Genomic DNA, 24,854 nt, shown 5'->3' with positions numbered 1-24,854 from the left:
ACTCTGACTAGTGAGCCCCTACGCTCCAACCATCTAGACACAACTATATCTCCAATTCGAGAGGATGGAGGAGGAGGAGACAGAGTCGTGCAGCCTCATTTGCCAATCTACCACAAGTCACTAAAGGATACTATATATTCTCTCTATGTGCGGTGGGCGGACGCGCGTGTGTGTGAGAGGTGCTCGATGGAGGGGATGAGCAACAACATTTTACATGAGTGCTTGGATGAGTAGATATGGACAACTCCATGTGTTGCGACACACGTCATATGTATTGCCCAGTTATCTTTAGTTGTCATACAGGACATATTAGTAATTTTAATTTGTGATTCACGGTATATAGCCAGATAAAATAACTACTCTATCTGCTCTAAATTATTGTTATTTTGACCTTTCTAGATATATAGTTTTTGTATTTATGCATAACTTATATCTAAGCGAATTCTTAGTGGAGTATCTAAAAAAGTTAAAATAACCTAACAACTATATTACAACTAGAAGGATCAGGCTTCAATAACAACTTACTAGGCCATTGTAATTGTAATGGTCTGATATACACGCCTCTAGAATCCTAACGGCCCTATCATGACATCATCGCAGTTAAAACTGAAAATACCATCGGTGCCCGCCTCTACTGGAATCAGTGAACACTGTCCTAAAACTGCCCCAGGAATCCCCTCCCCACCGTTTCTGTCCCAGCATCACCTACCGACACGTGGGTCCAACGCGGCGCCGGCGCCACACCTCAGCCGCATCCGCCGTGTGACAGACGGGCGCCGCGATTTCTATACACCGCAGCAGGAGCGTGGCAGCGTACCCGGACAGCACAACTGGCCGTGGGCTGGACTCCGAAACCCAAGCCAAAGCCAGAACAACCCGATCCCAGCCTTGGCATTCCGCTCACGAGCTCTCCGCCTCCACCCCCTCTTCTCTCTCCTCCACCACCCCCCCTCACGCCAATTTCGAAACAGCGCGAGAGCAGCCAAAAGCCGAGGGAGCCCTCCGGTCTCAGATTAGAACCCAGGGAGGCGGAAGGCGGGAGCTTTCGAGCGCGAATTGGGCGTCGATCCGGCGCGGCGGCCGGGGATGGCGGCCGCGGAGCAGCTCAAGGAGCTGGGGGAGAAGCTGCAGGCGGCGGCGCCGGCGCCAGCGGACGAGCTCGCCAAGCTCCTCGAGGTGAGACGGCTGGGACCCTCTGGAAGCTGTCGTGCTCGAGAGTGGCCGCCCGCGCCTCCCAGCCTTGGAGGCGGGTGGCGCCGGGTGGGGTTCGGGTGGATCTGTGCGCGTGGCGCGGGAATTCGGCAGGTTTAGGGTTTAGGGCGCTGGAAGGTGCGGTGCTGGCGGTAGGGTTTCCCTTGCGAATTGGGGGCGGCGGGGGTGCCTGGTCTGAATGGTTGCGCGTCAATTCGGCGACTGTGAGGGTTCTGGAGGAGCAAGCTTTTTGCGCGCTGGGCTGGGTAATTAGGAGGCAAGAGGTTAGGTTTCGGCGAGATTGTGCTCTAGATGCTGTCGTGCTTCTTGAATTTGGCGAGATTCCAGGTGGGGTTTCGATTTTGCTTGTTCGGGCAGGAAAAGTTCGGCTTTGGTTGGGGGAAGCACCGAGTGCAGCTTGAGTGTTTTGGTGTTTTCGGATGCTGAATTGCACTGTGGCAGTGCGGCACCTGAAGTTTTTAGTTTCTGCTTTGTTGAAGAGGGGATTCCTGTTGGTTAGGACTTTAGGGTTTATGGGGTTTAAGCGGAACGAGAGGCTTCACCTTTCTGGGGTTGGCGGTTGTTTCCGTTACACTAGAGGCATAAATTGCACCGTTGCAGTTCGGCACCCAAACTTTTAATTTCTTGTGTGTTGAAAAGGGGATTGCTATTGGTTAGGGTTTAGGGGGCTTTTAGCAGAACAAGAGGCCTCATCTTTCTAGCGGTTGGCGGCCGCTTCAGTTAGACTAGTTGTTCGGTTACAATAGAGGAGTGACAGTAGCTAAGGGAAGTTGAAGATTGGTCCGTGAATCATTTGGTGGGGGTTTATGTCAGAACTTTTTTTAAACCTAGGGCATGTTACATGGAAATGCTGTTATGAGGATACTGTTTTGTCTAGCAGCACCATGAATGCTGTGTGTATATGACGGTTTTAGTTTGGTAATTTCTTTATACTATTTATCGCAGGAGACTATTTTATTCGGTTTGCCCTAGAATCATTCCTTTTAAAACCAAATGGGCAGGACACCTGTGCATGTGTTTTTACACATGCACACCTATGTTTGTCAGTAAACAGCAAATTCCATCCAACTTGTCAGAGAAGGAAACTGTCCAGTGAATCTTGTACTCTGGGGTCTCATGTTTGGGCTTTGTGCATTCTGATGTCGACTGCTCTCTGTTAGAATTTAGGATGCGGAGAGGTCCATAGAAACAGCACCCTAAGGAGGACCTCACCCGAGGTATTGCAGCAAGAAGAAATTTTCTCGAGCTGCAGGGTTGAGAAAAGGCCCTGAAGCTACCCAGGACGTACCTGCAGCATGTATTAGCTCTGAAAATTGCCACGGGTGAGGGGTCTTTTTTCTTGAGACCCATGATTCGAATCCTGGTCTGCCAGCTCCATACCTGGGTGCCGCACCACCACACCACACATGTGTTCTCATGCGTAGAGGTCCATGGGTTTGAACTTTTGGTGGTAAATAGTATAATTTGTAGCTATTTTTATATCTTGTGATTTCCATTGAAAATGTGTGTGTGCGGTTGCACACATACATAATAATAACTATCCTAATTGAAGGCACTATGCCACCAAGATTTAACTCACATCTAACTGTTACCGGAGTTAGTGTAGCACTATGCCACCAGGAATTAACTGCGTGATGACACATCTCTCAAATGCAAGCACTGTTATGCTGTTTTTTTTAGTATTAAATTGGTTGGTCATACATACTGGTTTGATACTTCAACTGAAATCTTTTTCTTCTTGGTGAGTATGCCCTAATTACTCTATTGATGCTAATATTACTGCAGAAAGCTGCGGAATGCTTACATGGAATAGAGCAGTCGCCGGGGTCCTCGGTGATGGAAGCTATTCAACCAAGTTTAAAGGCTTTCACCAGAGAAGAATTTCTGAAGCATGAGGATGAAGATGTCAAAGTTCTCTTGGCAACTTGCTTCTGTGAAATTACAAGAATAACTGCACCTGATGCTCCCTATGACGATGATGTTCTAAGGGTAACTGTTGTATCCTTTTAAGGCACCAAATGACTGGATTAGCTAACTTATATTGAGTTTACCACGATTATTTGGTATTTGAGATTTTTTTCTTTGTGCAGGACATATTCTATTTAATTGTAGGTACATTTCGCGGGCTCAGTGATGTTAATAGTCAAACCTTTGGCAGGAGAGTTGCTATTCTCGAAACAGTTGCTAGATACCGAGCATGTGTTGTGATGTTAGATCTTGAATGCGACGATCTTATTACAGACATGTTTCGAACGTTCTTAGAAGTTGTCAGGTAATTTAACAATTCTACTTTGTCCACTAGGTCAGTGCCTTGTGCTAGAGCATGAAGTTCAAATATTGCTGCTTTATTTTCTCACTGTTTGTTGTGCTGTGAAGATATCCCATAAAAGGTATTCCAATAAAATTTACTTGTTCTTCTTTGAACATGATCTTTTGGTGGTGTTTATTTCTAAATTTATAAGTGTCTACTGAGGCCTTTCAAAATCCTCACTGCTAAATAACCTCCATACTACTATCAAGCCAGCAGTATTAAGTATTTCAGAATCCTCGCAAAGAAATACTGCTTGACAACATGGGTATTAGTATGTAGAACTCTTACTGTCATTTTATAGTATGGATTCTATGAAGGCACTGTTTGAAAGATATCAAATATCATAAGGAAAAGATTTGTTTCAATGGCAGGTTTGGTTTTAAAAATAACATGTGTATGGACTATGGGTTGCCACTTCAAAACATGAATTGTATGAAGAGCTTGTTTGCAGTTCAGAGTTCCATATAATTTTAGTAGGATCATACTTTTTTTTTGTTAAACCTGGTTAACAAATGGTCGGAATATTGTTTTATGCCTAAGCAGAAACCTGAAGGTTTATTTGCTGCCATATAGTAAACATAATGCCAGATAACTTTCTTCATGTAACATTTCTGTTATGTGCCTGTAATTCTTGATAGAATTGTATATACCATATATTAGGTTATATTTTATTTTCCATTGTGTTTGACTTCTGTTTTTTATGTGATGCAGTGACAGTCATGAAGAAAACATTGTAAAGTCAATGCAGACAATAATGACCCTTATTGTAGATGAGAGTGAGGATATACAGGAGAGTCTTCTACATGTACTGTTGTCAGCATTGGGGCAGAAGAAAACTGTGAGTACCTTTTCTTTTCAGGTGTTTTGGTGATATTTTACAAATTTTCAGATGATCGCTGTCAGCTTCATCTACTGTTTCACCTATTCTTATGTTTGCCTTCTCTGAGTTATTATTTCTGCGACTTCTGATAACTAGGGTGCTGCCATGTCTGGGCGTAAGCTTGCTCGCAGTGTCATCGAGCATTCTGCCAGAAAACTTGAACCATACATAAAGAAGTTTCTGACATCTTCATGGGCTGGGGATGGCAGTTCTTCGAATGATCAAATCGACCACCACGGAATTATAGTTGATGTTTATCAGTGCGCTCCGAAGGTTCTTAAGGTGGTCGTGCCTTATATTACTGGGGAACTGCTGGTACGATCTTACTCTGGATTAATCACATCGAATGGTAGTTGGGAACAGAAACTCTCACATTTTTCTCAGAATCAATTCAAAATAAGATGCTATCGTTCTGAGTTTAAGTGACTTGTTTCTTTTTGATGGTCATACTTTGTTGATTAAAGTTCATATTTAATATTTTCTAGGCAGATGAAGTAGATATTCGGTCTAAGTCAGTTGAATTACTTGGGGAAATTTTTTCGTTACCTGGAGCCCCTATTGTGGAATATTTCAAGACTCTCTTCTCTGAGTTTCTGAAGAGACTGACTGATAGAGTAGTTGAAATTCGTATTTCTATGGTCGAGCATTTGAAGAGATGTCTAATATCAAATCCTTCCCGACCTGAAGCTCCTGAAATTATTAGTAAGGATTATTTTCTCCCATAGTTGCTCATTTAATTTGACTGATCAATAAATTGTGCTTGTCCTGATGGTTGTCTGCCTGGCAGAGGCACTTTGTGACAGATTGCTTGATTATGAAGAAAATGTGCGAAAGGGAGTAGTGGCTGCACTTTGTGATGTAGCTTGCCATTCACCTGATGCTATTCCGATTGACACAATTAAAGTAGTAGCAGAGCGTGTTCGCGATAAATCGGTTAGTTTTTCTTTGCCCTTCTCCACACACAACAATTTTTTTTCATTTTCCCCCATCTGTATGGTTTACTTTAAAGTATGTGTATTCTTGAAAAATTTGCAGGTGGCTGTGAAGTGCTATGCCATGGAGAGGTTGGCAGATATTTATAAGCTATATTGCCAGAGGAGTTCTGATAGCTATTCTGATGATTTTGAGTGGATACCTGGAAAAATATTAAGATGTATTTATGACAAAGATTTTAGGTAAGAACATGACTATTCTTGGGCCATATGTTTCTTGCCACATCATTTGGCCCCATTGAGTTGTTCATACACAGTTCCTATGCACCCAGTCGATCTGTGATAGACACATTTTCTTGCTCAACTCTGCCTAATTGGAGGTGCCTGATTTGGTCACGTCAAAAGTTGTGTCTGCAGCGTTTGCTACAATTTAGGGCAGCAAATTATGATAGGCATTCAAAAAGGCCAATGTATTCAATTTGTATGCCTAGCTGCACTTGTTCAATAAATCTTTCAAAAATAACCAATTATGTGCATGTGGCTTCCATGCTTGCCATGCCTAGTGCGGAGAAGTGTGGTAAAAGTGCAGTTATACACTACATCAGTATATATGCTTACCTATGTCAAAAGTCCTGGTTGTCCTTTGTTACCAGTAAGACATGCTCTTTCAATAATTTCTTTGTAAGTTCATTGGTGGTTTTGGTTTCTCATGTCTCTTGGGGTCTGCCTTACAGGAGTGAGTACTTTCTTCATGCATAGTTATGTAGTGTTCTGAACATTTACAAGATTATGTCCAAGTTCTGTTGTGCGTATATTCATTTTTAGCCCAGTGTGGACATCAGATGTGTGTATATTCTTAGTTTCTTACATGTAAGTTTGTACAATGGTATAGCCTTTTCCTTGAGGCAAACTGATTTTTTGTCAGGTGTTTTTTTAATGAAGTAGGGGAAGCCCCTACTGCTTATCGGGTTATTTGTTTCATAGAGTGTGAGCCTATTTGATCACCCGTATGATAGCTTTACTATTTGGTGCAGGTCAGAGTCAATCGAATCCATTTTGTGCGCTTCCTTGTTCCCACCAGAGTTTCCAATGAAGGGAAGAGTGAAACATTGGGTTACAGCTGTTACGCACTTTGACAAAGCTGAGACAAAAGCTCTCGAATCGATTCTTCTGCAAAAGCAAAGGTCTGATTTTCTATCTATAGATTGTTTAAATTGATGTTGGGCTCTTTCTGAAAATGGTTTTGATATGCATATGCCCCCCTCTTTAATTATCAGACTGCAACAAGAAATGCTGAAATACATGTCACTTCGGCAACTAAGCCAGGTTAGTGTGAATCTTGAATGTATTGCAACATCACTGTGTGATCAATTAGGTTACCTTGTTAATTCCATTTGTAATGCAGGAAGATGCCCCTGATCTGCAAAAAAGAATTGTTGGATGTTTCCGGAGCATGTCTCGCTCATTCAGTGACCCTGCAAAGTGTGAGGAGAACTTGAACATGCTTCATCAGCTAAAAGATGGCAATATCTGGAAATTATTCACTAGCCTGCTTGATTGCTCAACTTCATTTGAGAAAGCTTGGTCTCTTCGGGTACCTTCTAATTCATTTTTTTTTGTAAGTTAGATGTAAAATAGAAAGGAAAAGTGAGAAAAAAATGCCTCTGTCCTGTTCCTGATTCGAGCTTTTGCTGCTTTTCATCCCATTTATTTCATTATTTGCTACATGCAGACGAGATGTTTGCCTGCCAGTGGTTGAAAATGTTTGCAATAATTAAACCTGTTTGACTTATTTTCTGAATATGCCATAGTTAAACAATTTGAACTTATGTGTAATCTGCAGGCAGACTTGCTTAAGATACTTGGTGAAAAACATGCGCTTTATGATTTTGGGGGCGCATTAGCAATGAGATGTTCATATTTACTTGTGAACAAGGAGTATGCCAAAGAGATCCTGTCAGAAGCTTCTGAACAGAAGACTTCTGGGAATACAAAGCTCATCTCAGCATGCATGAATCTTCTAACGGTAACCCCAATTTTCTGAATCACTGTTTTTTAATGGATCATATTGGCCATGCTGTAATGCTGTATTCCAGATCAATTATTATTGTGTTCATAGGCATAAGAGTACCGAACAATTTCAGGAGTTGCTTGTATGTCAACGCGAACAATCTCTTTCAGAGGATATCTTTGAAGTGTTTGAAATCTCTTAGGTCTATTCATTTGGTGTAGTCTGACGCTTTAGATATAATGTAGCTAAAAAGCAGGCAATTGATTTATTGGACTCTTACTAGCTTCTACATCCATCAGAAATTTAAGGTTGGGTACTCAAGTTATATTAGATCCAATTTATGAATTGCTAGATTAGATTAGATCCAATTCTGAGTTGCTTTGATTTCAAGTAATATCTCTATATATTGATAGGACCTTCAATAAAGTTAAAGAATGAGTAGAACGAGAAGTACGAGAAGTCCTTGCTTCCCGTGGGGTCTTGCACCCAGCAGCCAGCGCCGGCGGTTATCTCGCTCGATCTGTAACCGAATACCAAGAACATAACACAGTGCTCATGGCATCCCCTAACATCAATGACTATCGAAATCAATAAGGCTCAGAAATTGGTGGATTGATTAATGGAGAGGCAAAGCTCATGTATATATAGGCAAGGATGTCATAGGATTTGGGCACCAATTAGAGGAGATCCTTGCTTAATATGATTCCATCTACCTAACCCCTAAAAAAGAGGGCGGCCGGTTGGGGGGGGGGGGCATTGTATATGTATACAAAAACTCTGTAACGAAAGGTGTAATGATGTTTTTTAGTGGAAACACTTGTACCTCCAGCGTACTGTCTGACGCCCCTTCATTCAAATATTGCTTTAACCTCTTAATCCTTTCTGTGTGCAGGCAATTTCTAGTTTCTTTCCATCACTTTTGTCTGGGCTTGAAGAAGACATTGTTGAACTCCTGAAGGAGGACAATGAAGTGCTTAAAGAGGGTATTGCTCATGTCTTATCAAAGGCTGGTGGCAATATTCGGGAACAGCTAGCCTCATCAAGGTTCAGCTTCTTGAAAGCCTCTTGATTTTGTGATTATATGATTTGTCTTAATACTAACTTCTAAGGTTACGGAACTAAATTGATATGGCTTCTATTTCAGTTCCCTTGATCTTCTATTAGAGCGTTTATGCTTAGAGGGCACACGGAGACAAGCTAAATACTCTGTTCATGCACTTGCTGCAATTACAAAAGATGATGGTCTTATGTCACTATCTGTTCTTTACAAGGTATCAGTTACAAACTTAATTCTCTCCTGTTACTTATTTCTTGTGCTGCAGTGTATATTATTGACATTTTGGGGAAATTATATGTTGCATTTGCAACCTTGTAGAGGCTTGTGGATTTGTTGGAAGAGAAGAAAGTGCATTTACCATCTATGTTGCAATCTTTGGGGTGTATAGCTCAGATATCCATGCCAATTTTTGAAACGCGGGAAGAAGAGATAATAAGTTTCATAACTACGAAAATTCTTGAGTGCAATGATGTAAAACCTTTTCCTTTTGAATTCTCAGTTCTATTCTATCTTTTATACCATTGTCATCACAATTCCAAGTGTCAGCAGGATATGGTTGAAAATTCTTCTCATAAATCTGAATGGGGTGATAGTACACAGAATTGCTTGCTGAAGGTTAGTGAAATTATGCTATTCAAGGTCTGACTAACAATCCAATCTCAATGCTTCTTGACTGTTAGTTCTTTCTGTTTTGGTATTTTCTTTTGCAGATTTATGGCATCAAAACTTTGGTGAAGAGCTATCTACCTTGCAAAGATGCTCATGCACACCCTGGAATAGAGAAGTTATTTGTTATTCTGAAGAATATTCTTACCTATGGTGATATTTCTCGAAATATGGTCTCAAGGTACCAGTAGATACATGCCCTTCAATTGCAATGTCGACATTCTGCACCGTATAATATTTTATCTTGCTGCTCTACATGCAGTGCTGCTGATAAGGCCCATTTGAGGCTTGCCGCAGCGAAAGCTGTTCTCCGCTTATCAAGACAATGGGACCACAAAGTACCTGTTGATGTATTTTATTTGACTCTGAGGATTTCACAGGTATTTCCTTGGGGACAATGCTGCTTGGCAGACCTTCATTATTGTTCTGTTTTGTATTAGGTCATCATATTTGGAGATTCATATTTCTATTCACTTTCAGGATGATTTTCCTCAGGTGAGAAAATTATTTCTTTGTAAAGTACATCAATATATCAAGGAGAGGGCATTGGATGCAAAATATGCTTGTGCCTTCTTGTTTGGCGTTAATGATTATCATGCCCCTCAGTATGAAGAGGTTCGTATTCTAAACACGATAATGAATTGATTCTCTTTTTTTTGGCAAGATAATCAATGAGTCTCACTGAGTTTCTCTTGTTTCCACGCATTTCTCAGTTCAAGCACAATCTGATTGAAGTGGTTCAGATATGCCAACAAGTTAAGATGCGCCAACTTTCAGTCCAAGCAGATATGAATTTGCTGACGGCTTACCCAGAATATATAATTTCCTTTTTGGTTCATGGCCTTGCTCATGATCCTTCAACCCCAGACATTGAGGAATATGAGAATGTCAAAGCATTTGGTCCAATCTACTGGTATCTAATATAGCTCTTCATATGCTGCTCTCTTGTTATCAAGAATTTTCTTGTCTTGTCCGCAAAATATTATTTCATAATCTGCACCCTTGCACTGAAATAACTGAAATATATTAGGATATCATCTATTGGATGCAATTACTAGCACTGCTTGAACATTGCATGCCTTTGTAATGTTCATGGCATTGCTTTTACACAAGACATTATTTTGATGCCAACAGATTTTGCATTGTGCTATATTCTTGAAAAGGTAGATTATTGGCTTCAAGGTTGTGAAGGATTTGCTTGGCATAGGTGCCAAGCAGACCTCACATATTTGCTAAATGGTTAGGTTTTAAGTAGTTTGTTCCCAATAATGCGCCTTTAGCTGTTAATCTAAGGTCCAGTCTAGTTTATTTCTAAAGCTTGGAATTACTATCACAGTGCCTGTGCGTTGTTGCGGGTAATATAAATTTTACCTGGACCTATATGAGACCACCAACCGTGTGAGGCATTGATTATCCGGATTCCGATTGGGATTCTGATTGATTTGTACGGTTTCCGATTAGGATTCCGATTGATTTGTCCTGGTTCTAATTAGGATTCCGATTGACGGACCAAGGAATCATTGTTTGCTTTAGAAATAGTAGAGATAGAGATAGAGATAGAGATTGGGCTATAGGAATTAAAAGAAAATGTTCTTACCTTGACCCTTATAGCTGAAAGAGTTGTGTGCTTGTACATATATTTATCAAGAAGCTTTTCGACAGGCGGTTGCATCTGATTCTTTCAATTCTCCTGGGAGAAGAGGGTTTGCAACACAGTGTTCCAGGCATGAAAAAGGAGAGCTTCACTACAATAATATCTATATTCAAAAGCATTAAATGTTCACAAGATGTGGTTGATGGAAATAAGACGAAGGTAACAATGTGTTTGATTGTATTTTTTCTTCATTTGGGTTGCTATACATATCTGTTGCTACTCAGTACAACTTAATGTTCTTATATTCACAGACTCTGCATGCTATATGTGATCTTGGCTTCCTTATTGCAAAGAGGTTATGCAATGATCAAACAAATTTATCAGAAGCTCAAACAGTTCCATTGCCTGTTCAACTTTACATGCCGCTTCCGGATAACCAAAATAAAAATTCTGTGGTATGCGCTCCAATAAAGCATGAAATAATTGCTTGATAGTTAATAAGGTTTCCGACATTGATAGTTATCTAATAATGTGCAGGAGAGTGACGAGAAGATGTGGTTGGGATGTGAGAAAGTACTGGCGCATTTCGATGCTGTAATGACAGCAAACATTGATAAGGTATGTAATGAATAATTAACTGCTCATATATAGCTCGCCTTTGCCTGTTGTGTCTCAACTGCACTGGTTTCCTTTTTTTATGTGTTTCCAGGTTAAATCTCCTAAACATAAGATGCTTATTGACGAGACTGATGAATTTGGAAATGAAGTACCCCTTGGGAAAATTGTCAAACTTCTTAAATCGCAAGGAGAAAAGAAGATGGGGAGAAAGCAGAAGACGCCATCTAGTTCAGTAAATGCAGGCAATGTTGATGATGTCCTGGGTTTAGTAAGAGAAATTAACTTGGACAACCAAGGAGATTTGGGGGAATCGCAAAAGAGGAAGCCTAAGAAGCGTCAGACTGAGACAAAAGAGATTAACGAGAAGCCACTTGATTTTTCTTCACCTAAACGCAAAAGATCAATTTCTAACAATAGACCACATTCAGCAAAAAGTAGTAAAAATAGTGATGAGCATCTATTGCATACTCCAAGCAAAGATAGGACTCTGGAATCTAAGTTGAAGGAGAAGAAAGGCAGACATGATTCAACTGATACAGAGCTGCTAGTATCTCCTAGTAGTAAGACCCCTGTATCAAAAGGAAATAAGGGTGCTAAGAAATCCCATAGTGACATTTTAAATAGTGGTCCAAAGGTAATTTCTTCCATCCCTATGGTATTTATATGTCTACAAAACTTATGAAGTTCAGTTTCTGATTTGTCCATTCTTTTTTTTTCAGAAGTTTGCTGTTGCAGACAGTAATAAGAGAACTGTTGAACCGAGAAGTCTAAATGGGTCACTCAAAAGGCAGAAACCAAAACCGATTTCTGGTTTAGTAAAGGTAATTTGCGTACCTTTGTATTAAAGTGGTATTCTATTCTGTTCTGTAAGCCACATTGTTATGGGCTTAGATTTGTTGGAGAAAAGGGAGGGAAGGCAGTGATGGTACTCTTTATGTGACCAGTACTGCATGAACTGTATCGGGGGCAGAGATGGAGAGAGGAGATTCCTTCTATCTGCTTAATCTTTACTGGTAGACTTCCTCTATTGATAGAGGAAGTTGCTTGTCCCCTAAATCAACTACCTAGGTTGGATCTTGTATCCATCGAACCTAGTTACAATTATATCTGAAATATCCCAATTATAATTGGGATTAAAGAAAATCATTGCGGGCCCTTGGTGGGTCCCACCTAGCTGACCTACTTAGGCTGGCGCCTGTAGTGCTGGTGAACTATGGAATAAATTGAATTAGTCACAGCTTTTGTACGAATCATACCAATCACTGGAAGGAAGCATATATGTTCTTGGTCATATTCAAATTTGTGCAAGCAAGTTCCCTTCTAGTGTCTTGTGCCTGCTAAGAGTTTGTTTATGCCTGCAGTGCTCAACGCATGACTCAAGCAGCACAGGCTTGGTAGGACACCGAATAAAAGTTTGGTGGCCATTGGATAAGAGGTATGTTCTCTAGTTAATGTTATCTGGACATATGTTATTGCAGTTAGTTGATTCCTGAAGGTGGGGTTGGCTTTAAGATTTTGTTTTTCGTTATTAGATTTTATGGAGGCGTTGTGCAATCATACGATTCATCCAAGAAAAAACATATGGTAAGCTCCCCCAAAAAATGCATTAATAATTCATTTTCTGTAATGATTAATTCATCTTTGCTGCTGTAAGTACAAGTGTACAACCATAAATAGCAGCAGTTTGCTTTGTGTTTGTACACTTTGTCTATTTATATGGATGTTATTGAAGGTTTTTATGATGTATAAGACATTTTCCGGTCTGCCTTGAATTGAATAATTAAGGAGAGACCACTTTTGTTGCTTAAAAACTTAAGTGCTTTAGAAAAAAAGATTTGTTTATACTAATGTTTAAAAGTCTCAGCTATTGTAATTACATGGACATGGCATCTAAAGCTGTTGCGAATATCTGGTTCCTTTTTCAATGTTTGATATGCAGTGTCTTTGTACTTCGTTGTATATGCAACATGTAAGTAGCTTCAAGGTATCCCAGTTAAAATGTTAAGGCCGCCAAAATTTTAAAATGGAACTCTTGTACATAAATAGTTTGACATTTTAAAGTTTACAAATAAGCACTTTGATTAAGTAGCACTATGTATATTTAATTGTATTTGAATTTCAAATCTGAAAATGAATATACAAAACACCGTATGTCATTTCTTTGCGTCAAAAAAGTGTTCATTCAGTCACCATTACCTGCTTCTGTTTATGCCATTGGGCAAGTACAAAATGACAATTAACTGCTGATATTTATGCCACATGCAAATTGCTATGCCACTGTAGCAGCTGTACTTTAACAATGTGTATTTAAGCTACAGGTTTCCTTTCTAGATGGTGAACGATGCTTTAACACTAGTATAACTGCAGTAATAGCAACTTTCAATCATGCTATTACGATGCATTCCAATCATGCCTGGTATCAACTAGTTGCCATTTCAGCATGCTAAAGTTGTAGAAATGATAATTTTAGTCCAGACTAGTAGAAATTTTGTTGACGCGTCGGATCTACTAATATGATTTTACTCCCGTAAATACTTAAATAGGTGCTATACGATGACGGAGATGTTGAAGTGCTTAACTTGGCTAAAGAGAAATGGATGCCGATTGAAAGTAATGATTCATCAGTGAAGGTAGAATCTTTTTAGTTCTTTTGTTGTCTTTTCAATGTAGAAGGAACTGTTTGATTCACTTTAGTTTGCTCAATATTGCAGAAGCAAAAGAAAGATCATCTTTTGACAAACCAAGGAAGGTAAGCTGATATTTTGCTTGCCCTTGAATCTACTCTATAGTAAACTGCTGTGCAACTGTTGGGATTGAAGGAAACAGGCTCAAACATTGGATCAACATAAATAATTAAAGATAAATTGTTCTTTTATGCCTATATCTTGGAACTAGCAGAAGTATTGAAGTCCTTTGTAATTATAGTAATCTGTGGTGTCATTTATAAATCATTGATCTCTAATCACCTCGCAGAGCACAGGAGAGAACAACTAGCAGCAGCAAGTCTTCCCCTAACCAACAAAAGTCAAAAAAGAGGTAAGCCCATATGGAATGAAATACTGTAATGATTCAGCCTCGAAACCATGGCTTAATTCATCTGTTTAATCCATCTTTCTAGGTCCTTACCTCAAAAGAGGAAAGGGCAGCCAAAGAACAAACGCAGAAAGACTGCAGGAGGAAACAAGTCTGTTGAAGGGAGCAGTGGAGCTGGTGGTAATGATTCAGACTCATCCAGTTCCCTTGCTCTCTCAGATGTTGATAAAGACGTAAACTCTGGTATGATTGTTTAACGAGTTAGCGTTGACTACATGGACCTGTTGTTTTCGTGAATGCATGGCTTTTTCATAGATGAGCCTAACATGTACTTTTATACATCAGATGCCCAAATGGAGGAAGAAGTAGTAATTAGCTCAGCTGAGAAAGAGAAGGCCGGGAAAGACCCCAAAGACGTGAAAATAAAAGAGAAGGCACAGAAGGGGTCCAAAGATGTGGAAATGAAAGAGAGGGCAGGGAAGGATCTCAAAGATGCGGAAATGGAAGAGAAGGTGGGGAAAGAGTCCAAAGATGTGGGAATGAAAGAGAAGGCAGGGAAGGACTCCAAAAATGTAAAAATGAAAGAGTCCCAAGATGTGGAAGGGAAAGAGAAGGCAGGGAAGGAATCAAAAGATGTAAAAATGAAAGAGAAGGCAGCGACAGAGCCGAAAGATGTGGAAGCGAAAGAAAAGGCAGGGAAGGACCCAAAAGATGTTAAGATGAAAGAGAAGGTAGCGGAAGAGCCGAAAGATGTGGAAGTGAATGAGACGGCAGGGAAGGACTCGAATGATGTGGAAATGAAAGAGAAGGCTGGAAAGGAGTCCAAAGATGTAAAAATGAAACAAAAGGCAGGGAAAGAGTCCAAAGATGCAGAAATGGAAGAGACGGAAAAGCAGGATGACCATAGTTTGAGCAGCAAGGAGGAATCGGACAACGAAACCCTCGTGAGTGCACTCTTGTGTCCTGAGCCTATGTTTCCATACTGAACCTAATCTTCTCATCTTGTAATTTATGATTCTTACCAATTTGCTTTGTTTTGAATGTGCAGAGCGTGTGGAAAAAACGGACAGCAAAAGCAACATAGTCTTGCTTTCTCAGCTGACCGTTCATAGTAGGACGCAGATATCACAGGCAGCAGTTCGAGAATGTGGATATCTCATTGATTGACCCTTTGCAATTGACAGTTGTAATGTAGAAAATGTTCGTTTCAATAGCAACACGTTAGTATAGAAGAACAGTGGAATAGGATTTGCTTGTAATGTTATTAGATGCGGGCACTTGTTTGCCCATTAAGCTGTGGCATGGCATCCCTGGTTCTGTCTTGTAAAACCTTGAGAGGGCAAGAGGCTATGTAACATATCTGTTAGATAGCGCTTTGTTGTCGAACTGGTGTAGAAATGTTGTAGGAAATAAACTAGTGGCTCGTGTTGTAAAACTAGATGTGGGCATCCAATTTTTGGCCCCCGTTCTAAAGAACCGTACTTTGGATGTAGAGTCTGGTAGATTTGGATTTAATAAGGTGTGCTACTACATTTTTGTTTTGTAATGTTCGCGTCGCGTATAATTATGCATTATGTTTACCCTTGTGTATTTTTAATTTGCCTAACAGTTGACGAGGCATCGATAGTAAGGCTGTGGCTTGATTTAAGAGCTTGAAATTGAAAACAGACCAAAACAAAATTGTTTCGGAAACTGTTGCACTGTTAAGTTCACAATGATCTTGTTCATTGCTATTCCGTAGGCTTGGGCTTTTGAAGCAATGATTTTGAACATAGGAAGCTATGCATGCCGCGTGACGGCGTGAGAAGTTGACATCCATTTGATATGACGCGCACGACCTTATGGTTGCAACATTTTATCGCAAACAGAGCTCTGCACGTTCCCGCCTGGTGCTAAAGCTAGCTGATACTGCACGATATAAACGCGCCCACAAACCTGCCCCAAAAGTTGCACTGAGCAAGCGCCACAAAACTTGGACTCAGCAGTACTTGTTTAGGTCAGTACATGCCGGAAAGTCAGATTGATCCTTGTTGAGCTTGCTTTAGCTCGCTTCGGAACAGAGTGCTGCCAGTCCCGCTGGGTGTGGCCTCTCATCACAAGCAGCGAGCCATGCTTCAGAAGGAAAGAATGCTGCTGTTGAGGAGCAGCGACCTTGCGCCACTTTCGAGCAGCTTCTCCAGATCCAGAAGCGGCTGGCAGATGTTTAGACCGAATCAATACCTTGCCGGTAATAAGCAGCAATCACAAAACAGAAGATACCTTGTGATTTGGTAGGCTTTTTCCTAAGAACAAAGTCGCGTTCACACCCAAAGCTGACAGATGCTATCTCTGGAGTTGGTCCGTAGAGTGCCTCATCGTCAGCATGCCATGAGACGTAGTCTGAACCGGTCTGGTATCTGTTCAGGAGCACGCTGTTAAAATAGCTCCCCGGAAGGGCTTCATGCACCTAATGAACATTAATGTATCAGCGAATCACTAGAAACGTTGAATGCTGATATTTCGCAATGTTCCTACTGTCTAGTTGTCAAATACAAACTGACAATACGATGGGTACCTACGGAACACTCCTTACCACTTTCAAGATGTCCTTGAGCACAGGGAATTCATCCCAAGAATGTGCATCAACTTGATGACCACTATATTTCAGATCTGTTAGCCCTTCATCTGCAACATAGCACATATCTCTAGGCTGCAGAAAAAGCAAGAGGAAAAGATACTTGGATTAGCGGCTTTCAACCAAAATTACACATTTACATTAGAGCAAAGTTTGCTTCTCCAACTAGTGGCAACCCTATTATCTCTTCAGCAATCGAAGAATCACACATCTCTTTTTCCACTCTAGTGTTCATCATTTCTGCCAGCTGAAGACCCTCATTTTATCTAAAAGTTTCTGTAACAAATATCAAAATGCCCTAACAAGATTGGCAAGGGATCCCACCCCTAAACTGTAGCACTGGACTTCTGTTGTGGTGGTGATACATATGAGCTCCACCCTTAGCCTCTCTCAACCACAGCTCAGTGTGTCCACTACTGCTTCATACTGGTGTTTACAAGTCGAGTCCCTGCTCAGCACTGATGTAAACTTTTGTTTGTTGAACTATGACATTTTTTTTTCAAGAATGTTGTTGAACTATGACATTTTTTCGAGAATGTTGTTGAACTATGACATCACAATGCATTATGCTGTTTTTCAGAGATTTCAGGTCATCCTAGTTTGCTTACCCAAAAGCCCATAGTTTTCATCCATTTTACATCGATCACAAGCAGTTCACATAGCTAGTAGAAATTTTGAAGCAAAAATTTCCAATTCCCTAACCCAGGAAGGCATATCTATTATCTAAAACCATATGGCATGGCACGACCTCGACCCCCCTATATGATTAGGGTTTCAAATGCTAAAGCCACTGGAACCCAATGCTTAACCGGAACGACATACACTGGTTACCCAAAGCCGGATCAATGCCTAAACGCAAAATTTTCAATCGGGCACCACACCTGACGGCCTAAGGGGATTTCTTCCCAGATTAGCACCTGATCATTTCGCCAATACGACAGCAGGGCTACCGATTTGCCCAAGAGGAACGTAGCTCAACTGAAGAAGTGGCTTGCCGAGACCGCGCGGACCTGGGGGCCGAGGCGGCCGAAGACGCGGGTGTCGGGGCGCCTCCAGGGGATGGTCCTGTCGAGGCAGTCGAACCACTCCCACGCCTTGTCGCGGGCCACGAACCGCGGGACGTGCACCACCTCGCTGCCGCCGCCCAGGGCCGTCACCTCCCGCCGCGGCGGCTCCGGCCGCTTCGCCTCTCCCTCTCGTTCCCCCTCCGCCTTGCCGGAGACGCCGGGATCAGGGGCGGAGCCTCCGACGGTGCCTGGGGTCGGGCCGACGAGGCGGAGGCGCGAAGCCATTTGCGGTGTGGCGGCGCCGGGGGGGGGGGGGGGGGGGGAGGGGAGGGGGCGCGGCGGCGGTGGCGGGCGGCACAGAGCTGCTGAGGCGGAAGACAAGGGCACACCAACGCGAATGACTGACGAACACAGGCCACCGTTTTACGTAACTGGGAGTAGGAAGACGCATATACCTTAACATGCTGTTTTTAATTTCAATTAATTGATTAATGAGAAGGTGACTGAAACATTTTATATGTTCCAGTGAGAATTTCTTCTTCTATTATATAGATGATTTTTGCAACTTACCTACTTAAATCAAGAAACATGGTGTGTCGGATTAGAAGTTTTAACTGTTGATCAAAATATTTGGATTAGAAACATGAAAAATTATACACGCATAGTTGAAGCATGGAAATCAGAGCTAGGGCTCAGAGAACACGTCTAGTTCAGGGCAATATACGAAGGAGGGAAAAATAGAGCTTTGATCACATTTGCCTAGCCACGCAATAGAGTATAAAAAGTAAAGTGTTATTTTGATGAAACTAAGCTAACGACTACGAATAAAGAATGGGTATAGCATAAATCAAAAGTATTATTCTTTGGGCGGTTGAACGAAATGTGAGGTCGAAAAGATTTATCCATAGTCTAAGAATTAGCATAAAATCAATTATTTTCTCTTATCAAGTAAATATTTTAACGTAGATAATTAGAACGTAATGAATCACATTGCGAGTCGTGACAGTTGCACAATATTCCACGTGCTAAACCTATAAGAAAACGATCGAACTAGGAGAGCGAGACGAAGAAACCGCCGAGTGAACTATATGGATGAACAATATTTTTTTCATATGATTTAGCAAAATTCATTGAATCAGACAACCCCTTGACCCAACGAACAAACAAAACTACACCTCTGCCATAATTTTGCTACATTTCCTAACATTACCATAAGCAGTGCAAGAATCAAGTCAAGCGGCCAAGAATAGCAGCATAGCATCAAGAACAACCGCTCCAACAACGTGACGGTAGTAGCCACCAAACGATGACGGCGCACACGCAGGCGCGGCGCCGCTGGTCTCATTCCCACCGGTGCCTGCCATCCCACGCGGCGGCAGCGTCGACGTCGAGCCTGACCCCAAGCCAGAACCGCCGCCTCCGTGCCCCGGCTTCGACCCACCAGAGCCTGGCAACGGCTCGTACGAGCCGCCTTCGTCCTCGCTGCCAGGCGCCATCGCGTCGGGCGCCTCCGCGGGCGGGGCGGGATCACTGCCGCCCTCCTGCCGCCCCTGTGCTAGGACGCGCATCATCATCCGCTGGCCCGCCTGGCAGTGGCCCGGCGCGCCGCTGATGAAGTAGAAGAAGCCGTTGTGGTCGAGGGTCGAGGCAGAACCTGGTGTCCCCGCTGTGGAACCTCTGCGCCGGCCTGGCGGCGCCGCAGAACTTGTAGTCGTCGCGGGTGACCACCAGCACCGAGTCGTTGTTGTCGTACTTGAAGTCTGCAGGTAATGCAGACACGGATTGGATCAGCACCGTCGCCGAATGTGATGAGTGCGATCAATGCTGCGCTTACGGAGGAAGTCGCCGACGTGGAAGCGGTTGCTGGCGGCCCAGTGGCTGTAGCTTTCATCATCGGGCGCCGCCGGCTTCTCCCACCCCTTCTCGCCACCGACCTCGAACACCTCCGCGTGCCAGGACGCCGACGCGGAGCCCACGAGGAAGGCGGCGGCGGCGGCGCCGAGAAGGGCGCGAACGACTACAGCGGCCGAGAGCGTGACGCCAGCGCCCATTGCCCCGCTGATGGCGCCGCGATCGCGAGCTGCCTGCCTCTCAAGATGACTCGATGGATGCCGCGCAATAACGGACTCCACGCCGTGATCGGATCAGTGTGGGCTCCCCGCGGGAGGGTTTATGCAGGGAGAGGAGGAGTGAGAGGGGGAGTGGCGCCGGTAATGCAGGGGAGGCAGGCGAGTTATGGACGGTGTGTGATCGGCGGGGCGGGTTCGCGGTTGACTTGGTCAGAGATGCGGTTTGGTCCACGGAGTGGCGCTGAACGCGCACGAGGCAGCACGTTGCGTTTGGAGGAAAGACCTGGATAAGCTGTGACTGAGAGAAAACTTGGTGGGCCGTCCGAAATGCTGGGCCTAGATGCAGAGACGGGGCAGCTGGGCTGGAAAGGCTTCTGAGCGGGCTAAATTGGAGGTCATGGGTTGGGCCGTCGTTTCCACCAATCCATGCACAGCGAAACTAAGCAAAGGAACTCGCTCCTCTAAAAAAAAAACAAAAACAAATGAACTCGCGGAGAGGAGCAACAGATGAATTGCGCATAGCACAAGCATTAGCTTAGAAACAGATCCAAACTCATAAAAATCGACTGGAAACCGTCAAGTAAAGGTAGGTCTCCATTGTAGAAATTCCGGAAAAAAGATGAAACGTCCAAGAACAGAGACATAAGCCGCACCCATGCACAAATGACAAATCACAAATGTGGCCTTGGAGCTTGCCGGCATTTTTTTTTTGCTACGGCCACAGGTAGTGGAAATCGAACGTGTGTGTTGGTTGCTACATAGCTTGACGCTATTCAAATGGAGCAAGACAAGAAGGTCTATGATTAGGGTTTCGATTTAACTTGGAGATGGTGGTTCTGGATTGAGTGTGCTGGTGCGTCGAACATATTATTACTCAAGAATGTAATCCACTTTCCGAGTAATAAAATTTGCTCTTCCTCGTAAAAAGTTAAAATAGAGGGGTTTCTGGGAAGCTTACTGGACCGGCAGGGCAGCAAGCGGGATGACAAGTTGATAAGTTAGTTTACGGTGGATATGTGATGGGGGCAAATACTCCGGAGTTAGAAAAAGGATGGGGATGTAGCAACGACGGTGGGAGAGGGTTGGCGCTGCCCGCCATCACATTGATCTGCAACTTTGCTGTTTGGTAAACCTTCTACGTCTGCTTCATCAAATTTAACATAGAGGATTGAACTCAACCGGTAAGGTTCCTTACGGTGGAAGCTGCCTACTCAGGTTCGAATCGATTCGACACAGGTGCTCATATTTTTCTAAATTTATTCTATAATTTAATACGTGAGTGTGTGTACGTGTATATATGTTAGCGTCTGGGCATGTACCATGTTTAAAAAAATGCTTCATCAAACTATATAAACAAAGGATTAGTGCGTTGGCTATTTAGTTTGATGGACGTACCGGCGTAACGTGGGAGCATATAAACTCCTTGCTCAGCAGTCAGCCCCCCTGACCCCGTCTTGCAAGTTGCGAGCTGTGCAAGCCTCAGCAACATTCAATGTCAGTGCCAGTTTGTCAGCAGTACCACTAGCTCTCATCGTCGCGATTCCACAATTGCTTGGTCGGCTATCCTTATTTGTGTGCAAAATGTGTACTAGTACCATTGATTGCCTGACGTCACGTGGACCTATGTAAGAAAATACATGTACCCAGTTTTTTTGAAAAAGAAAAACATCTACACAATGTACGATGTATGATACAATCGGCAGGAGCCTAGCCTTCCACTATTCTGCTTGCTTGCGTCAATCAAGGTGGAGTAAACTATTGCCGAGAAAAAGTGGGTGAGCTGAAGTGAAGTGGTCTGGACAGTGGAACAGGGCTTGTCTGGTCCCGTTCCCATCTGTTGTTGGTCAATTGCGAACGCGAGAGGTTTCCACTCCTCCCTCCGGTGCTCGTGCTGTTCAGAGTCCCACCCCTATCCACGACAACGACTTGACCCCGGCCGGCTTTTAGTCTGGCCATGGCGAATCGCTAGTGCTCGAGCACATCAGCGCAAGATCCGTGACAAATCACCCGCCAGTCTAGCTAGGCAGTAGGTCAACTGCTCGGATCGATCGCACAGCCAAAAGGGATCATCAAAACTCCGAAGAACCAGCTCGCCCAATTTCACCTCTTCCACCCACCATGTCCATGTCCGTGCAGATCCCCGTGGATCGTCCTGTCTCCCCGCCGCCTCCGGGCGCCGCCTGCGATGTGATCGAGGACGGGGCGCTGCTGGCCCCGGCCAATGCCAGGCCCGTGCCCGTGCTTATCTCGCCCATCGTCGCCGTCCCTGCCGACGGCGCCGCCCCGGCTGGTCTCGCTGCTGCTGCGTTGCCGCCGGCGTACACCGGCGTGCTGTACACGCACCACCACCACATCAAGTGGCCCGTGGTGGTCGACGACCCCGGCAAGAAGCGGGAGAAGTGGCTCAAGGAGATGCGCGGCTGGCTCATGGTGCTCGCCGTGCTCGCCGCCTCCGTCACCTACCAGGCGGGGCTCAACCCGCCCGGCGGCTTCTGGCAGCAGGACGACGCCCAGGGGAACGTCGCCGGCACGCCCGTGCTCCAGTCAAAGTTCCCCAAGCGGTCGGTGACTGTAATCCTTTCTTCCATTGGCTGCCATTACAAACATTTTTTGGGCTTAATCCCACAGTCACACGGAACACGGTACGTTGCAACGTTCCCCATTCATGGAAGTTTCGTTCCGGATCGTGAAACGGGACGCAGCGGAACAGTCGCAGGATCGTGGATGGGTCGCATTCCGATGATGGTAGGTTGTCGCGCCGTTCAGCCTGCTCTGCCCGCCTGCGGCCGCCCACGCCGCGCCGCCTGCTCCGCCCGCCCGCGGCTGTGCGGCGCTGCTCCGCCCGGCTGCGGCTGCCCACGCCGTTCTGCGTGGCAAGGGAGGCCGGTGACGCCAGAGCAGGATAGGGGATCCGGAGGGAGAGAGGAAGGGAGGGGATCGGAGCGAGGGAGAGAAGGATGCAGAAATATCGGGATCAGGATCCTCATTCAATAGCTCTGTTCGGGTACGTTGTTCCAATTAAGTAGGGATGAAGAGGTATACCTGTTGAGAACCGGAAATTTAAAATTATCCATCCACATTCCACGTACCACGTTTCTCGTACCTGCATATCGGGAATTTTTTTGAGTGTGCTTAATCCATCTGCTGCAGGTACACGGTGTTCTTCTACTTCAACTCGACGGCGTTCGTGACGTCGGTGGTGACCATCGTCCTGCTCATGAACGAGTCCTTCTACCACTCGGAGGCCAAGGTGGAGGCGCTAGAGATCATCGTGGTGCTCGACATGGCGGGGCTCATGGGCGCCTACATCGCCGGCTGCACCCGCGAGGTCTCCTCCTCCATCTACATCATCGTCCTCACCGTCGTCGTCTTCCTCTACGTCGTCTACACGGCGCAGTTCCTGCCCAAGCTCTGGGGGCTCGTCGTGCACGTGCCCTTCGTCCACAAGGCGGCCCAGGGCGGCGCGCTGCCCGTGCCGCACGACATCCTCGACACGGCCAGGCCGCGGGCTGACATCGGCCGGACCAAGTCGGCGCCGCCGCGGTCGGTAGGATTGGTCGTCGGAGCAGAGGAGTGACCACGATTTGCTCATTGGCTTTAGTTAGCCCAATTCCATTCAATCGTGCGGTTGTCTTATGTCCTGTACTACCTTCATTTCTGTTCGACGTCTTAACTTAGCGCCACCAAACATTTTTAACATGTTTATTTAAACTGCTAGATTGAGATAACAATTCTACTACTACCGGTATTGTTAATTTACGTAATTGTGTTACTAGTAGCCATGAACGTAAGTTTAAACACGGATAGAATAGTACTTTAGATGACTGAAAACATGGATGTATTCAGTCCATCTGTGTAAATGCAACGGACACACCATTAATTGTTCCAGCAAATTGCTTTAAGGTCCGTTTGGCATGGCTCCAGCTTTAAGATTCATGCTGAAGTTGAAGTTCGTAAAATAGATTAAAATAATTTATTTTTTTTATTTTAAATCTAAAACAAAAGTATAATGACTTAGCAAAAGATCCTTAATTTATTTACAATTCAAGCTCTAAAAATTTCTAGAGCTGGGTATGAGCAGCTCAAAGAACTCCATAAATTTTTAGGTGTTGGAGTTATACCAAACACCGTACACGATAAGAGGGGGTTGGAGGATGTCGCGGCACAAGACTAGACTGGCAATAGTGGCGGGGGAGACAGCATGGCGGCAAGGGACCGAGTGTTAATAAGGTGAGCTGAGCGTGTCACACCAGTGCACTGGTTCCCCATTGTGTTGCTAGCCCAATTCCATTCAATTGCGTGCCATGTACTAGCGTTGGAATGGTGGACGTCCACAATAGCGAGAACTCAATTCTAGGTGCCCCAATTTATTCTCTCTTTTGCTTTCGCTGAAAGAAATATTTGCTTCTACGTTTTTGCATTAACATATGTCACTTACGTTCCAAAACAATCATTCGATATATTTGAATATATAGTTAGGGCTCATGTTCTCCTACCATTTTTTGAAAAAATTAGGCTATCACCAACCTGATGATTCACTTGGACAAATCCTGCAAAATGAGGAATCAAGAAATAACTTGAATGGTTAGCAGATATGGATATTATATCCCTACTCACCAGGACCAAATCTTTTTTTTTGTTATGTATATGTTTGTTTATTTGCTTCACTGCCAATCAAATCAACTTTTGATTTGCACCGTTTTGCATGTATAGAGGAGTATTGGCACCAGTGCTTTGCTAATAAATATGCATGCCACAGTATGAAACGAAAAGTCAGACCGGAGATCGAATGGGTCAAGCTACTGGTTCACTGTTTCACATTATTTATCAATATAATTTTAATTTCTCAT

The 24,854-nt window shown here is 43.8% G+C and overlaps 3 protein-coding genes and 1 pseudogene across 6 annotated transcripts; 2 read left to right on the top strand and 2 right to left on the bottom strand.

The window, feature by feature from the left end:
• Window positions 1-846: 846 nt before the first annotated feature.
• Window positions 847-15,894, top strand: LOC112890939 (sister chromatid cohesion protein PDS5 homolog B). 2 transcript variants are annotated; one of them, XM_025957825.1, is made up of 33 exons: window positions 847-1,176; window positions 2,998-3,201; window positions 3,303-3,484; window positions 4,235-4,361; window positions 4,500-4,718; window positions 4,889-5,105; window positions 5,191-5,336; window positions 5,439-5,578; window positions 6,370-6,519; window positions 6,613-6,661; window positions 6,741-6,929; window positions 7,179-7,361; window positions 8,239-8,390; window positions 8,491-8,617; window positions 8,722-8,874; window positions 8,953-9,018; window positions 9,114-9,250; window positions 9,332-9,449; window positions 9,550-9,684; window positions 9,783-9,982; window positions 10,732-10,882; window positions 10,975-11,118; window positions 11,201-11,281; window positions 11,373-11,915; window positions 12,001-12,102; window positions 12,643-12,716; window positions 12,814-12,865; window positions 13,825-13,911; window positions 13,993-14,030; window positions 14,255-14,317; window positions 14,400-14,557; window positions 14,660-15,258; window positions 15,363-15,894. In XM_025957825.1, exons 1-33 carry the CDS (start codon window positions 1,087-1,089, stop codon window positions 15,396-15,398), a joined length of 5,112 nt encoding a protein of 1,703 aa, XP_025813610.1. In that variant the 5' UTR covers window positions 847-1,086; the 3' UTR covers window positions 15,399-15,894. The 2 variants fall into 2 exon arrangements, with proteins under 2 accessions (XP_025813610.1, XP_025813609.1); XM_025957824.1 differs by having other exon boundaries at window positions 8,950-9,018.
• Window positions 15,895-16,132: 238 nt separating this feature from the next.
• On the bottom strand, window positions 16,133-18,259 carry LOC112890941 (DNA oxidative demethylase ALKBH2). The gene is made up of 4 exons (XM_025957826.1): window positions 17,939-18,259; window positions 16,887-17,003; window positions 16,574-16,760; window positions 16,133-16,506 (listed from the first exon to the last, which is right to left on the bottom strand). Exons 1-4 carry the CDS (start codon window positions 18,218-18,220, stop codon window positions 16,307-16,309), a joined length of 786 nt encoding a protein of 261 aa, XP_025813611.1. The 5' UTR covers window positions 18,221-18,259; the 3' UTR covers window positions 16,133-16,306.
• A 908-nt stretch (window positions 18,260-19,167) lies between these two features.
• On the bottom strand, window positions 19,168-19,986 carry LOC112890463 (annotated as a pseudogene).
• Window positions 19,987-21,837: 1,851 nt separating this feature from the next.
• Window positions 21,838-23,886, top strand: LOC112889942. Of its 3 annotated transcripts, none has more exons than XM_025956746.1 (2): window positions 21,838-22,565; window positions 23,155-23,886. In XM_025956746.1, exons 1-2 carry the CDS (start codon window positions 22,123-22,125, stop codon window positions 23,579-23,581), a joined length of 870 nt encoding a protein of 289 aa, XP_025812531.1. In that variant the 5' UTR covers window positions 21,838-22,122; the 3' UTR covers window positions 23,582-23,886. The 3 variants fall into 3 exon arrangements, with proteins under 3 accessions (XP_025812531.1, XP_025812530.1, XP_025812532.1); XM_025956745.1 differs by having other exon boundaries at window positions 21,838-22,646; XM_025956747.1 differs by having other exon boundaries at window positions 22,707-23,292.
• Window positions 23,887-24,854: the final 968 nt, after the last annotated feature.

The sequence above is a fragment of the Panicum hallii genome, chromosome 4, assembly GCF_002211085.1.
Source record: "Panicum hallii strain FIL2 chromosome 4, PHallii_v3.1, whole genome shotgun sequence".
Classification (NCBI taxonomy): domain Eukaryota; kingdom Viridiplantae; phylum Streptophyta; class Magnoliopsida; order Poales; family Poaceae; genus Panicum; species Panicum hallii.
The sequence above is the reverse complement of the archived record's forward strand: the minus strand, read 5'-3'. Positions and strand labels throughout refer to the sequence as shown.

Excerpts from the sequence above, each read along its gene's own strand:
- LOC112890939 (XM_025957824.1), top strand. The coding sequence starts at position 1,087 with ATGGCGGCCGCGGAGCAGCTCAAGGAGCTGGGGGAGAAGCTGCAGGCG. Across the intron at positions 8,875-8,949 it reads AAATTCTTGAGTGCAATGAT|CAGGATATGGTTGAAAATTC; the intron begins GTAAAACCTTTT and ends TCCAAGTGTCAG. Across the intron at positions 11,282-11,372 it reads TGACAGCAAACATTGATAAG|GTTAAATCTCCTAAACATAA; the intron begins GTATGTAATGAA and ends ATGTGTTTCCAG.
- LOC112890941 (XM_025957826.1), bottom strand. The coding sequence starts at position 18,220 with ATGGCTTCGCGCCTCCGCCTCGTCGGCCCGACCCCAGGCACCGTCGGA. Across the intron at positions 17,004-17,938 it reads TCGGCCGCCTCGGCCCCCAG|CCTAGAGATATGTGCTATGT; the intron begins GTCCGCGCGGTC and ends CTTTTTCTGCAG. Across the intron at positions 16,507-16,573 it reads AAAGCCTACCAAATCACAAG|CCGCTTCTGGATCTGGAGAA; the intron begins GTATCTTCTGTT and ends AACATCTGCCAG.
- LOC112889942 (XM_025956745.1), top strand. The coding sequence starts at position 22,123 with ATGTCCATGTCCGTGCAGATCCCCGTGGATCGTCCTGTCTCCCCGCCG. Across the intron at positions 22,647-23,154 it reads CCACAGTCACACGGAACACG|GTACACGGTGTTCTTCTACT; the intron begins GTACGTTGCAAC and ends CATCTGCTGCAG.